Source organism: Mirounga leonina, unplaced genomic scaffold, assembly GCF_011800145.1.
Source record: "Mirounga leonina isolate KUSES-001 unplaced genomic scaffold, KU_Mleo_1.0 Mir_91, whole genome shotgun sequence".
Taxonomy (NCBI): Eukaryota; Metazoa; Chordata; class Mammalia; order Carnivora; family Phocidae; genus Mirounga; species Mirounga leonina.
In genome coordinates this window covers 41399499-41414664 of record NW_023270839.1, presented here as the reverse complement: position 1 = coordinate 41414664, position 15166 = coordinate 41399499, and the positions used below count along the sequence as shown (strand labels likewise).

General features: G+C 54.5%; 1 protein-coding gene and 1 long non-coding RNA gene across 3 annotated transcripts in view; one reads left to right on the top strand and one right to left on the bottom strand.

Moving 5' to 3' along the window:
* The first annotated feature begins 545 nt into the window (after positions 1-545).
* LOC118003434 lies at positions 546-6168 on the top strand. The gene is made up of 3 exons (XR_004677343.1): positions 546-5336; positions 5625-5749; positions 6077-6168. It is a non-coding gene; the product is annotated as an uncharacterized LOC118003434 (long non-coding RNA).
* Positions 6169-8169: 2001 nt separating this feature from the next.
* The window catches only part of SMAD3 (SMAD family member 3), a 112372-nt gene continuing 105375 nt past the window's right edge, over positions 8170-15166 (bottom strand). For both annotated transcript variants that reach the window (XM_034994478.1, XM_034994479.1), the window contains 3 exons: positions 14684-14821; positions 12160-12304; positions 8170-9700 (listed from right to left, as the gene is read on the bottom strand). In XM_034994478.1, coding sequence (XP_034850369.1) covers positions 9577-9700; positions 12160-12304; positions 14684-14821 — 407 coding nt within the window. In that variant the 3' untranslated portion in view covers positions 8170-9576. The remainder of the gene's footprint in view (positions 9701-12159; positions 12305-14683; positions 14822-15166) is intronic.

The window sequence follows — 15166 nt, the reverse complement described above, 5'->3', positions numbered from 1 at the left end:
TTTGTCAAACTCACAATTTTGGAATCTACCACATATAACATCAACTGACCTTTTCAAGACCTCAGCTTTTGGGGCGCCTGGGTGGCTCAGTCGGGTAAGTGTCTGCCTTCGGCTCAGGTCATGATCCCGGGGTCCTGGGATCGAGCCCCGCATCGGGCTCCCCGCTCGGCGGGGAGTCAGCTTCTCCCTCTGCCCCTCCCCCCACTTGTGCACGTATGCACACGCATGCACACACTCTCTCTCTCTCTCTCTCAAAAACTTAAAAAAGACCTCAGCTTTCTGGGGTTGTTGGCCCCTTCCAGGGGATACAGGGGATAAAGTGTCCAGGGCTTGTCTCCTAAAGGCCCATGTTAAGAAGAGTGAGCGTGAGCTAGTAGTGCCATAAAAGTTGCATTCTACCTGGGCGCCTGGGGGGCTCGGGCACCTGTGTCTGACTCTTGATTTCAGCTCAGGTCATGATCACAGGGTTGTGAGATCAAGCCCTGCGTTGAGCTCTGCACTGGGCGAGGGTCCTGCTTAAGATTTTCTCTTTCCCTCTGCCCCTCCCCACTCCTCTCCTTCTCAAAAAAAAAAAAAAAAGTCTCATGTGACCTATGTACGTGCCGACACAAGTTACTGTGGACTGTCTGTCTGAGATTTAAAGTGAGACTCGGGTTTTTTCCCCTCCATTTCTCTATCTGTGTAACACAGAGTTGGGCACATAGTAGGCCCTGAATTTTGGCTTCGATTTGCATATGCTAGTTTGATGAAACTGATGACAAAGTTTGAAGCTCCACGAGTTGGAAGGTAGGGAGAGACAAAAATAAATCTTTTTTTTCCCCTCAGAAAATCATGTGTTATGTAATAATTTTAGAGTGATGAAGACATAGATATTTTTATAATTTTAAAATATGTTACCCTGCCAGAGTATGAGAAGATTGACAGAACCAGTTTGCTTTCTCTCTATTTATAGAACTTGGCCACATCTAATTCAGAGAAGCAAGAGATTCAGGGACGCTAGACTTGGACGGCTGAATAATATGGGATGTGGTTCAAGGACCATCGAGCATGTCAGGCCATCACTGCAGACTCCCTGTAATTCGTGAAATGGGACATATGGCTACCTTCTTGTTCCCCACTGTGGAGAGGAGGGGAATAAACATCTTCACTGTGGCCTGTCGGATTTCTTTCACCTTAGGCCAGTCCCATAACAGTGGCCATCGAGAGAGCACGTGGAGTGCCCCTGGCCCTGCGCTGGCCTGCCATGGAAAAGCAGTCTTAGAAGAATCACTGTCTAAGGGTAAGCTGAGTGCTCCCTGAACTATTCTGAGTGCTTGCTGATGCAAAGCTAAATTTAGCAAACATGTGTCCAGTGTGGTCAGAGGTTCTGATTCATTGAACGTTCTGATTGATGGAGACAGAGCTTCAGAGAATTGTGTAATGAGGTAGAGTCCTTCACTCCCCCAACCCCAAATTTAAAGCGGTCAAACAATTCAGGTATGGCATTCCGTCATTAAATACCAAATCTTACTGGAGGACTTGAGTTGGAGAAAGTGAAAAATCCAGTCAAGTGTACTGCCTTCATGCAGGATCAGTTGGAGAACACCCTAACGATGAACTTTCCCGGAATTTGTATGTCTCCTAAAAGCAGGCCGAGTGTGCAGGGCCAAGTTCACGTTCTGACTTAGGTTCCACTTAGGGTTTAGTGTAGTGATCTATCCTTGCATCTCTGGCATAGAAGCTGTTGCAGAAAAGGTCTTAAAAATTCTCAGTTTCATATTTTTGGCACTACCTGGCCTGTTATTAATATCATGAGTCTTGCTCTTAATGTCGAGCTGTTTATCCAGAGTTTAGTGTGTGTGTTTGCCAAATTCTAGACTAGGAGGCATCTTGCTCGATTCTGAGGTGTTTCTCTGACGTGCAGTGAAGAATTAAGAGAGGTAATAATAACCACGTGGGCCTTTTGTGGGAACACCACTGAGCCCCATTTCAGCTTTTAATGATTTGTGGTTCTACCTTGTTTCCTGTTGGAAAAGTATTGATTCAGAACCTGGACATCATAGTTATTACCGCATCTTTAGAACACAGGTTTGGGAAGAAAAATTTTTCCTCTAAAATGCTGTTATGTCTGTAACTGTTGATAGTTCCAAACCCTCTCTCCCCACAAGCACAAATCTGGGGGGCATAAACAGTCACATAAAGCGGTTCATGACCAGCCTCCCTGGTTCTCTCCTGTGAAGGAGGTGACCAATCATTGCCTCTGCCTTTTCTCTTATCAACCAGGTGGCTTTAATGCTACAAAAATGTGGGCTAAGTGAGGTCTGGGGTAGGAAACGGCACAGTTTAGGAGACCATCCTCTTCATCTGAAGCCCAAGGACACGGTCTGCACCAAATCCTGCCACTCTGGAAACCTCTCAGGATGTCGTCAGTGGGGAAGTTAGGAGGCTTCAGGTTGGAGTTGAGGAAGAGCAACCGTAACGCATTCCTTTACCCAGGTGAGAGCTGAAACTGGATTCAGGGTCCAGCACTGATGGTGAGCCTTCTTGGCGCCAGGCTGCGCCAGGCGTGGCAGAGACCACAGGCTTGGGTAAGGCCGCAGGTTCTCTTCTGGAAGCACCTCGTCCAACCCAGGTGACGGTAGGGGGCCAGCAAGATGAGGCCACAAAGGTAGGATGTTGGGCAGCAGGCGAAGTGCTATGCCCAGCCTCGATTGCTGTGGGAAGGAGAGAGCAGAGCAGGCTGGGGAGAGCGGAAAGCACGGCTTGGAGCGCTGCTCTCAAGCCTGAGTCCGTGCTGGAGTCACCTGTCGGGCCGCGCCCCGGAGTTGCTGGTTCACGAGGTCCTGAGCGGGGCCTGAGAAAGTATGTTTTGACCAGCCCGGGTGCTTACTGATGCTCTGGCCAGGGTCCACACTTTGAGACCCACTGACGTAGAGGAAGTGATGCTTAAATTGAGCCAGGGCTAGGGTATGAATTGGGGCAGATGGGTGAGCGGAGGCAGCAAATTCTCAGTGGAAGTTGCGGCATGGACAGAGGTATGGAGAGAAAGCAAGGGGTTATGTTGGGAAAACCCACATAGTCCAGCGGGAGAAACAGTGGTAAATAAGGATGGAGTGGAATTGGGAGAAAACCTGGAAATACTACTTCGTGGAGCCAGTGCCTACTTGGGAGGTAATCAAGGAGCCCAACGGGTTTGGAGCGGAAAAGACATCTAACCATAATTACATTGCTGCGAAATGTAGCAGCAGTGGTCGCCCAAACTAATTGATTAGCACCACCTGCCAGGACAGCTGTGTTGAGAAGGATTCTGAGGCTGAGAACAGACCCAGCACTGGGATTCGTGGTGTTTTTGCCGTGAGTAGAGAAATGGAAGGGTGGTAATTTCACTATGTGCCATCCCCAGACTAGAGGGGGGACATGTTAGGAGAACATCAGAATACCTGAGATAAACAGTAATCCGGAACTGATGAGTGGCGTTCCTTCGAGCATATGTAAGGACTTATATAGGGTAGCACAGTGGAAGCAAATGTAAAAGATACTGCTAAGGTAGAATCTGCTAGATGCGGGCAGTAACGGATTCATTTATTCAGCAAAAATTGGTGGCCCGAAGGCAGGGGTACAGGAAGATATAAACGTTGCTCACTGGGAACCCAGAGCCTAGAGGGGAAAGCGAACAAGGTCCCCACACAGTTGGGCCCCCTGGCCATACATCCGTGAGAGACTTTCTAGAGGCGATGTCTGACCTAGTCCCAAAGCGTTGGTGAAAGTGCTGCAGAGACCTGCTGGGGTGTCAGGCAGGCCCAGGGGCGGGGAGCATGGGCTGGGGAAGAGGGCTCGGCACGGAGGGGAGTCTGTACGGAGCTGCAGCGCCTGTCGGCTGCCGGGTTGCAGACCGTAACAGCTGTGACAGCCTGATAGCGGCCACGTGATGAGAGCCCAGGGGTCCCTGAGAAAGGCTTTGGTGCTTGTGCTGTGGCCCGGGGGGTGGGGGGGCGTCTGAGGTCATGCGGGTCACAGGGCAGTGTGGATGATGCCTTTCCCGGAAGGCGGGGGCCAGGAGCTGTTGAGCTGGTGTGGTTGTCTGGGTGCTAAGGACCTAAAGTACAGGGCAGGGAGCGTGGACAAGCAGGACTGGGTGGCTGTGGGGGTGAGGGAGTGCGGGGTGATTGTGGCTTCTGGGGTGTAGGCCAGAGGAGAGGGAGGTGGTTTAACGAGGGCAGTGATGAATCCCACTTTTACGATCGTGCGAGGTACTGTGGCACGTCCATGTGCCAGTAGGCTGTTGGATACACGTCTAAAACTTGGGATTGATGTCTGGGCTATAAATACTGACTTGGGAGTCATTAGCATTAATGGGGCTTGAAATCATGTGGGGAGGTGAGATCACTCAGGAAGGAATGTCAAGAGTGCATACAGTGGTCTGGGAACACCGACCCAGAAGGAGTAGGCGCAGGCCCAAGAGAGAGAGAAGATTGCATAGGAGGGCCAGGACAGTCGGGGAGTGGGGCCTTCCCGAAAGGGGGGCTTGGTCAACGGGATGGCGAGCACGGGAGAGAGATGCATAGAACCGCTCCGGACTTGGAGGATGGGGGAGAGGGACGGGGGGGCAGGCTAATAAAAGTGGGGAGTCCCCAAAAAGTGCCAGCTTGAGCGATGTGGAAGAGAACTTGGGTTGGGGCTGTTGTGGTTTGGATCCCATTTACTAGGCAGCTGGAACTTAAAATTGTGGATCTGAAGGAACAAGGTTGGGTTAGAGATGGGGATTTGGGTCATTTGCTGAGAAATATACTGGCTAAATCTTTGGGGAAGACCGGGACAGGACGGTAGAACTAATAATTCTGAAAGTAGGAATTTGATGCAGGCTGTGGGGGCCCAATCTCTAGGCCCAGAGGAGCCGCCCTGTGAAATCAGCCTCCCAACTGCTAGGGGAGGTGTTTGGGGAGTTCCTTAGCAGGAAAATGCTAGAGGAACGGCCCAGTTAAAGGATTACTCTAGCCCCATGACATCCTCCTTGCTCCCCTCACAAAAATTGTTTATTCATTTTAATCTTGTTTCTTAATCCACATTATCTGGGGTCAGTGAAGATTCAACCAAATAGTCTTTTTCTCCTTGGGAGTTTTCACAGGCACTGACAAAGTGTGAAAACCTCCTTCTGTAGGAATCTAAAACTACCTCCACGCCTCTGGGAGGATGAACGTGGCGGCACTCATTTTCCTGTACTTGAAGGTCTTTGACAAGCGACTGGATGCCCAATGTCCACACGGGCACAGCACATAGGACTGGTGCTTAGACGTGGGAAGTGAGGGGGAGGCGCCTGGTGTCGCTGGAGGGCAGGCTGGCCCTGCAGAGTACCCTGGGTAAGTGAAAGAGGCTGTTGCAGAATGGGGGTGCTGGAGACATTGCTGAAGCCCCTGGAATCCCTCGGGGCTCCCTTTAAAATCTTCTCCCCACCCCGCAAGAAGAGATTGAGCTCCTGTGCCAGGAGCTTCCCAATGAAAAGTTTATTAGAAGGGCACTTACAGGGGAAAGAGAGGACATAGATCTTTAACAATAGGGGTACAATGCTTAAACAGGTGCTCTGCTCTTAAGATACAAAAGTTAGAAAAATCTAAAACACTATAAATACATACATGCTTTTTACAAAGGTATTCAAAGGTCAGGCTGGCTGAGAAGTGAAGGCCATCAGCATCCTCCACACTCTGTTCCCCCCACCCCAATACACATCACCAGAGAGAGTCCGGAACAGCCTCGTTGCAACAGCAGCAGGGAGGTGAGTGAAGAAGGGGAGGGAGGGGGCTCAGGCTCCATCCCTGGGGGGGAGAGCCTGCAGGTGACTCCGAGCTGCCTGTTTGTACACGCTGCCACATGCTTAGCCAGCCCCCCGGGGGGGTGGGGGGGCGCGGTGGCGGCTTCTGGATGCTGAGCCGCTGGGCCCCTGACTCTTCCCAGCCACGGTCCTGGGGAGGAGAGACCTTTCCAACTTTCTTCAAAAAAATTAAATAGTTCTCTGTCTTGAATGGTTTTAAGAAATTATTACATAAATATAAAAACACCAGAATGCTAGAGTGTACATCAGCATAAAAAAAATCAATTACAGAATCACTGAGAGCGTCTCTCAATCCAGTTTACACGATCGGCGAGTTGATGGGCTAGCTGTGTTTCTGGAAAGTTGCCTGCATGTCATTTCCCCACTGCCTGCCGTCGGAGCCCCAGCCTCTTGTGTACGTGTTTTGCTTTCCCACCCTCTGGGGAAGTAGTTGATGCTCCTTAAAAGGATGATCTAGGAGGGAACATTCATGCCACAAAAAATGGTACAATGCAGCTGTGTTGCGGTTTTCTTCTAGTAAAGTGGGGACACATGTAGATCTTGGGGCCAACTCTGCCACTTAAAAAGTCACACAGTCCAGAACTAAACAACTCAGGCCCGCTCTTGCTACGGGTAATCCCCTTGGAAACCGTCCTGGGAACAGTCCCAGATTCCTTTTCCTCCCTCATCCTTTTAAGGATGACAGAGAGGGGCCGCAGGTGAGCTCAGGACCCAGGCTGAACCCTATCTGCCTTCTCCCCAGACTACATATATGCATGCATGACATGCACACGCTACTTAAAGCCTTTTCCTGCGGTTTGAGTAAAAGCCCTTAGCCCTGGAATAGGTCCAAACTCTAGGAAGCCAAGAGAAGATGGAGAAAAAAACTAAGCACGAGATATGGGCTACAGCTCATTCCAATACATTAATGATTTAAAAAATCACCACGGTCAATAAAAAAAAATACAACACAGACAACATAAGGACGATGGGAAAGTCTGCCAGCAGCCTTGCCCTTGCGTGTGTGTGTGCTTCCTAAGAGAAGAGTCAAAGTCCCCGCTCCTGACTCTCGGCTTGTCTCAAAATGTCAGATCGTCTACAGCCCGCCAGGAAGGTGGCCAGCTGAGATGATGGTCCAGCACAGGCCGTAACCCGAAGCCGCTGGGGCAGCTACCCACTTTGTGCTGGAAGGACCCAAGTTACTAAATAAAATTGGGGCGGGGGGAGGGAAGGGAAGTTGGCTCCTGGGGGCAGGGCGCCGCCAAGGATCTCAGGCCCAGGGCTAGCTCCTCGGGGTCAGCACCAGCCCCAGGGTGAAGGCGACTGGGCAGGGAGCCCCGCCAACGACACTTAAAACTGCCCTCCACCCCACCTAGACTGCCCTATTTTCTCTTGCCCCTTCAATTGTCCTTTAAAAGGTTCTTTTTAATGTGTAAATGCCATTCCTACAACAGGATTTTCACACCAAGAAAACCAGCTTTGTGACTTGAAGGATGCTAATAGGACACAGCACCCCCCCCTCCCCCCAAGAACACAGCTGCAGCCTCTCTGATGGGAAGGGCACCACGTCCTCACCTCTGGGTCTGACTGAATCTCTTCCTCTCACATCCTCCTCCAGGAGTCTAGTCTATAAAGAAGAGGGGCCAAGTAAGCTTTTGGAGAAACAAAACTGAAACTTCATGCCTCCTAAAAGGAGCCCTCAGCCCTGAGCATCAAGGGGGCCGAGACACCATCCGGGCACAGCCACCGGATGGCCCAGACTGGGCTGTACCTGAAGCTAGTCCCCAAGAAACGGGAGGACAGCTGGGTGCCCGAGGAAGGCCTCGGAGGAGAGGAAGCCGGTGGAGAACGCAGGCCCTCAGAAACCGCTGTCCTGGCTTCTGGGGGAGGGCACGACGGCACCAGCGGAGGCCACAGTGGAACACGCCCCCCCGAGTCTCAGCCCTGACCAGGAGCGTGCGTGCACATCCGGGAGGTTCAGACGGCTTGCTGGAAGCAGCAGGGCGCAGAGCGTTTCACAGCAGGCCAACTCCGGACCTGCAGAAGCTGACCCTCTCGGGGGGAGAGCGGCTGTGTGGGGTCTCTGGGTTCTGTGTCCACAGCCCCACGAAAAGACCAGCGTAGGTCTGGCACGGGGCTCCTCCCCTCTCTTCCTGTGTCCTCGGGGAGCCTGGAGAGCAGCTCTCCTACCTCGAAACCATAAGGCTAGAGCTGCAGAGGCATTAGGATCCTGCCGGGGAGGCACCGGGAGGCCCCCAGCGTCTCCATAAGGCATCAGAAATGCCGTCACATTTGAGATTCATACCTGCCAGTAGACATTTTCTCCCCTTCACCGGGAATAAGACAGGACTTCCATGGGAAATCCCTTTTCCTGGTAGAAATCCATGCAAAAAAAGATGGGATAAAGTCATTTCATACAAAAACGAGGAATAAAGTACCAATTGCAAGCGGCAATGTTGTCTGCTGTATTCGGCAAAAGGCCAGTCGAAAAGGAGGGCTTTTTTTCCAGTTAAAATAATTTATAACAGTTTCCTCACTAATTGCCACCGGGAGCAGTACTTCTTCTACAACACAACTGCTAGAGTTGTCACTGAGGATCCGCCGCCGCGAGCTAGATAATCGTACGTCCCAGGGGAAAGATGGCCGACCTCTGCGCACCAAGCCTCCAATTTTCAAAGGTGTAAAAAAAAAAAATTTAATAGCCCTTTTCATTTGTCTATGTTGGCCTGAGATTTTTCCCTTCTGGTGAATTTGCTTCTGTTAATTTCAGTTTCCAGAAGTGCTGGCAGGTGTCTTCTCAACAAAACCTGGAAAAGCTTCACCTTGAGAGAGAGCTTGCTGGGCCCCTCACGCTGGTTTCCCAGTCAATGTGCCAACCCGGGATTTTTTTTTTTTTTAATATAAACATTCAAATGAGCATCCGATAAAGCTCATTCAATTAATGCAACTATGTAAACCAAGAGAGCCGGATGCATGAGAATAGCAAGCGCGCTCTTCCAGAGGACTGGAGACCCACACAGCGGAGGGCAGCCTCAGCTCAGGCGCCGCCGACGCCGCGGCTGCCTCCTGCTTCACGTGACTGCACGTCAATCTCGGAGATTGACACGAGAAGAGAAACCATACACTGCGCACGCGCCGAGCCTCGGCGGGCCCCCCAACCGTCAGAGTGAGAAAGGACAAGTTTACGAAACGAGGTGTCCCACCAACCCCCCCCCCCCCCGGCCCCGTGTGCATGTTCTGAACACACTGGCTCACCCTTCTCAGTACGCTCCGAGAGGAGAGGGACAGGCGGGCCCCCCTCCCCTCGCCAATCCGGCTCCTGGGGTGACGGCCTGCTGGAGGCTGGGGCTCAGGAATGCCCCGCTGAAGCGTTTGTTACAAGTGCCAGAGGGCTAGGCTCCAGGTCCGCTCCCGCCCCTCCCGCCCCTGCAGGCTCCACCCTACCTAGAACACCCAAGGTGAGTTTCACACTCCAGTCCAGAACCGATGGCCATTTCCTGTTGGACAGTGACATCCCAGATTGCTGTCATCAAAAGAGAAGGGGGCTGGGAGGAGGGGGCAGGTGGGGGCCAAAGGGCAAATGGGTTCGGCAGACACAGCTGTTCAGAAAATCCATCTCTGGATTTGCTTTTGCGTTTTGGAAAACAGGTTGGGGCCGCTTTGATTGGAGGGAGAAAAATTTCTTCTTCGTTGACAATGGTGAGTTGAGTTCCAATTTTCTCCACCTCTTACGCGGCCTTTTCCCCCCAAGCCCGCCCTCCCCCCACCCTCCCCCTTCACACCCAACGTCTCTAAGACACACTGGAACAGCGGATGCTTGGGGAGCCCATCTGGGTGAGGACCTTGTCAAGCCACTGCAAAGGCCCATTCAGGTGCAGCTCGATCCAGCAGGGGGTGCTGGTCACGGTCTGTCTCCTGCAAGATACAGGGAGAGGGGTGGGGTGGGAGACTTCAAAAATGTCCAGAAGGACACACCTACAAGTCAGAATATCTTTTCCTGCTTTGGTGAAAGTCTTCTTCCCAGAGCCAGAGATAGGTCCGTGGCGCCTTGCTAGACCCAGCTCTAGAGGAGGTCCCAATAAATGGCTGAGACTGCCAGGCCAAACTCCTCCAACTAGGAAGAGCCTTGAGTAAGTCAGGTTCTCCTCATGGGGAAGGAGATAGCCCTTCAAGGGCTAAACATGTGAGGCAAATTCCAGGGTATCCCACTTGCCCACCTGTTTCTGGGACAGGCCCCCCCAGTGAAGAACTTCCAGCCTGAGCAAAGGTCTCCCAGGGTCCCATCTGCCGTGAATGGGCAGCCGCATCTCCAGCCCCAGGCCCAGTCCCGGCAGGCCATGATGACGTGTGTCTGTCTGATGGAGGGTGTTGTTTGCAAAGCGCCGACAGAATCCACATGCCATCAGTTCCCAATGTGCTGATATAATTCCCATCTATGGCCTTATTTTGGAAAATCTTACGAGCAGAGCGAGCCATGGAACAATTACTGGAAAAAACCAAGGCACACCACACGTTTCTTTTCCCCAAAGCACTGGCTGGCTGATGACGCAGCCCGCAGGCGAGCTCCCAACGGCCTGCAGTGAGCAAAGACTATCTGCCCCGGCCGGGGGCGCTGGTACAGGCTGGAGGCGGGAGGCCTGCGCCCGAGGCCCTCGCCGCTTTTGGCCATCTCACAGGAGGGACGAAACCTTACTCTCTCTGGCACAGAGGCAGAAGGAGGGCAAGACTGTTCTGGGAAGGGGCCGCACCCGCCCGTTAGGCTGCTCTGCGGGGCTGCCAGGTGGCAGGGACGTGGTGGGCCGCCCAGGACCCAGCGTGTTGGCAGCATGTCCCGAGTGGTGACACAGGGCCCCCAGGGAAAGGCTTCCGCCACCGAGGGGCTTCTTCCCAGCACACGGAGCTGGAGGGCCACGGTGCTGTGCCAGCTTGAGGGCTGCTCACTCAAGACCACTGCCCGCCTTGCTTGGCCTACGCTGGGCCCAGGTGGAGGTTTCTAGATGGCCTCGTGGACCCCGGGGTGCCTCTCTGACCCGTGGTGCCTGAGTGCAGTCCTCTGGACTGAAGTCTGGGTGTAGGAAGAAGCGAAAGGACCTCTCTCTGGCTCTTTTCCAATGGGGTCCATCTAAGTATTTCCCTTCCCCACTAAAAGAAAAATACTAATTTTAAAACATTTTACTCTGGACCCGTAACTGGTTTCAGCCAGGGCCAAAAGGTGGGCTAAAATCTCTCTCGGGCTGGGCCTTCGGGCCTGGGCTCATCGCCTCAGGCCATCATAACCGGGCTGTAAGTTCTCAGTTGGTCACTCATCCTGGATTTCAGAGAGACCCCCACAGACCAAGGTGCTGTGTTCCCTGGTCCTGTGGGGCAGACACAGGGCAGAGCAGCTAAAATACCGTAAAGAGAAGAGGACTTTATGGGCCGAAATACTCTAATGAGAATCTGACTTTCCATAAGTCATGCTCATCTGGATTTCATTACAAACGGTGGCCCAGAGCCAATATTGAAATGGGTTTGGCCTGGGTGCAGAATGACTACAAAACAAAATGGATTCCAAACATCTGGAAAAATGAAGAGAAGTGGGGAGTCACTTGCAAAGCGCTGGCCCCAGCTGACATGTGGGCACCTCTGCGTCTGGCGCGGAAGCCGGAGGCAGGAGGGGGACATGGCCCTGGCCCTTGCACACATCCTGTCTAGGTGTGGAAAGAAAAGGGACCAGATTCGCTAAACCCAAACCAGAATGTTCTGAGAGATTCGACAGCACTGACCAGGTAGACCCGACCAGTGCCATGTTTAAACCAATATCTGAAATTCTGAAAAAACGCTTTCTTAGCAAGTAAACTGTTCCTTTATGACTTCCCAAATCTTCTCCCATCCGCCTCTCAATTTTAATACTGGAGAGCCTCAGGGTCACCCAGGGGCGGAGCCCCAGAGGAGGGAAGAACAGGATGAAGACAACTCCCTGGAGAGGGTCGTCCTAAAACCATCTGCCCAAAATGAACAACGAGGAAGCAGCCAAGAGGCACAGTTCTAGGCTCAGCTTTTCCGCTAACGATGTGACTTCAGGCAAGTCACTTTCCCTCCCTGGGCCTTGGTCCCCTCATCCATGCACCGGGGGTGATGCCAGCGTCCCCGCCCAGGGTGGTGGTGAGGAAGAACTAGAACATGTGTGTTTATGGTGTTTGAGAAACCGAAGTGCCTGGCTCTTCCTTACCCAGTGTGGCTCGGGCCCTCCCGGCCTGCCAGGCCACGGCCACTGATCCTTGGCCTCTGCTCTTTGGGGCGAGGGTGGCCTAGCTCATCTCTGAGGGGCCCCTGCTCTGCTGTTTGAGTCATGTGCACTCAGGTCCCCATGATATGTGGCACCCAGACCTGACCTGTATTCTGCTCCCCAGCCTTTGACGAAGCTCATGCGGATGGTACACATCCGCGTCAACTGGTAGACCGCCTCGAAGCCCTGGTTGACGGACTGAGCCAGGAGGGCGGCAAACTCCTGGTTGTTGAAGATCTTCAGGTTGCACCCTGCCAAGAGAACAAAAACAGCACTCGTGGGGACAGAGGCATACGTGTCCAGTGCCCCACTCCTGGCTGAAGCCACCCCTGGGTCATCCAGAATGGCATACCTCACCGGGCTCAAGTGGCACACAGTTTTCCGTGCGCTAGCCCCACACTCGACACTCAGCACCACGCTAGGGACAGGCCCCCTCGGTCCCTGCCCTAAGCCGTCCTCACCTCAATGGAGAGGTGTGGCTGACACACACGGGTGGATTCAACACTGGCCTGTAAGCTCCAGCTCCTGGAGCCAGGGAATGCAGAGGAAGACTCTAAAGTAGGCTACCAACAACAAGAGAGATGGTTTGGAGAGCTGGGCCTTGCCCTGGGCAAGAGGGCCAAGGCAGGACTCCAGGGACCAGAGAGAGAAGGTGCCCAAGCCAGAATGCCCACGGCTGTGGGAGGCATGGCTGACCGCCTGGGGAGCAGGAGCCCTTGACATCAGACGGAGGGGAAGCAGGCCAGAGGAAGGGCTCCTTCCTCAGCCTGTCGCTCCAACAGGACGCTCGGCAGAGGGTCCCAGGGTACCTTCCACCCAGGCTTCCCTGGTGAAGCCACCTGGGACCAGGAAGGAGCACGAGACTGGGGCCACATTTTGGCCTTTGGGCACAGGGCTGGGTCAGGGTGACATTTGCAGCAAAGTGAAGACGTGTGTCTAACTCTCCAGGCAGTAAAACCAGAGACAGGCCCAAATAAAGTTTATAATAAATCTTCCTGAAGTCCTACCGCCCGGGTGCCAGGAATGTGTCAGTCAGAAAAAGAAAGACAACAGCACATGCTGGGAATACCCAGAAGGTGAGCTAAGGCGACGTTTATTAACGGGCCAACACTGGACTCCTAATCTTGCCGTGTGACTCTGGGCTGGTCACTTTCTCTTTGGAAGCCCGGCCTCTGAGGTCCTCCCAGCTCTGATGGTCTATGAGCTAACAAACCCCACCACGGCCCCCTCACCAAAAAGGTGGGGGAAGGGCTGGGGACGGGAGTGGTCACAATGCCAGGAACACAACCGGGCTTCGGGTTCTCATCTTCTCCAAGGGAAGTGTGGTGACCCTGGGGCAGCAAGAAGCGCAGGAGCACTAGACTCGGGGGCCACACGGCCCCGTGGCTCATCCCGGCTCAGCCACTGCCCAGCTGTGTGCCTTGGGGCAGGTGGCTCAACCTCTCTGAACTCGTCTCCTCGCCTGAGGAGCCAGGATAATTGGAGAGGGCTAAGTGAGAGCAAAGCTATTGATGTCTTCTGTAAACGCGACCACACAATGCGCAGGAAAGCGAGAGCGCTGTTCATTCAGACCTTCTGCCTTCCTAGGCTGGCCCTGCCCAGAGCCCACGGCTCCGCTAGAGCATCTGCTACTGAGACGAGGAAACGCGTGCCGCGCACTGTACCCGCCGGTCCCAGCCCGCGCTCGGCCAGCAGCACGGCCTGGCGCTGCGTGCCGGGGCCAAGCGGGCTCGGCCGGGGCTCTGGGCCTTGGTTTTGTAAGTCCAGAGGCCCGGACGGGGCCCGTCTCTGCCCGTGTTGCTGCATGGCCGTGGCCCTCTCCACGCCACCCTCTGGGGTGCAGCCGGACAGCCTTTCTTGGAGCACGGGTGGGATTCATCAGCTCCACTCAGAAAACCCGCAAGAGCTCCCCAGAGTGAAAGCACAACTTTCTCACGGCCTCCTGTGGCCTGGCCCCATCATGCTTTCTAAACATTTCCTGTCTCTTACACGGCATCTCCAGCCAGTGCCACCGTATGTGCCCTACCCTCCGTCACCTCCGGGCTCTGGCCCGTATTGTTCCCTCTGCTTGGAATGCCCTTCAAGGTCCCACGCGCCCCCGCCGGTCACCCTGTGTCGAATGCCGACCAGCCTGCAATGCCTGCGTGCCTCCTCCATGGAGCCTTCCCTGATCCATCCCAAGGGTTCAATGAGTTTTGCTCCCTGGCTCCGAGAGCACCTTATCCGTGCTGCTTGCCTGGTACTTAGTACCCTTCCTTGTATTAAACCCATGCGTGTCTTTGTCTTGTGCCCTCAGCTGGCCTGCAAGGCCTGTGGGGACAGCAGCAGGGCCTCCCGGAGCCCTCCGTCTCCCTCAAGCACCTGGCGCGGCGCCCACATGCCGTGCGAGTTCGTGGAGCGAAGGGGGAAAGCACAGCGCCTGAGCCCCTGTGTGCCCAAGGCAACGAGCAGGGACGCACGGATCAGAGGCAGGCCCGCCGGAGGCTGCGGCTGCCCCCCGCAGGGTCAAGGAGAGCGCAGCAGGGCAGGCAGACGCGGAAAAGACCCGAGCGAGGCACCGCCAGGCCGCCGGTGGCAGCACGGAGGAGCAGAAGAGGAAGGAGAACCCGCCCGGCGGCCCAGGCGCGTACCTGGGGGGATCTTGCAGACAGTGGCCGGGTGCCAGCCGTAGCGCTGGTTACAGTTGGGAGACTGCACAAAGATGGCGCTGTCGCTGAGGCACTCTGCGAAGACCTCCCCTCCGATGTAGTACAGCCGCACGCCGCGCCCTAGGGAGATGTGGGTCAGACTGGCCCGGCGGGACCAGCGGAGGCTCGCGAGGGGGACAGCTGCAGCCGGGCTCCGACGGGCTGCTGCTCTGCGTCTCACCAGGCCAGCGGGACCCAGGGCCCAAGCTTAAACCCGCACAGGGGACGTGGGGGCGGCACTGGGTCCCTGACGCTGGAGGTGGCGGATGACGAGGCGAAGGGGCACGGGGTAAGTCTGCCTAACAGCCTCCGCCGCGGACGAGCCGTCGGCCAGCATCAAGTTACTCAGCCCCTGAGCCTCAGTTTCTCCGCCTGGAAGATGGGGCGATGGTAACACGTGCCTCACAGGGTGGCTGAGGCGCACAC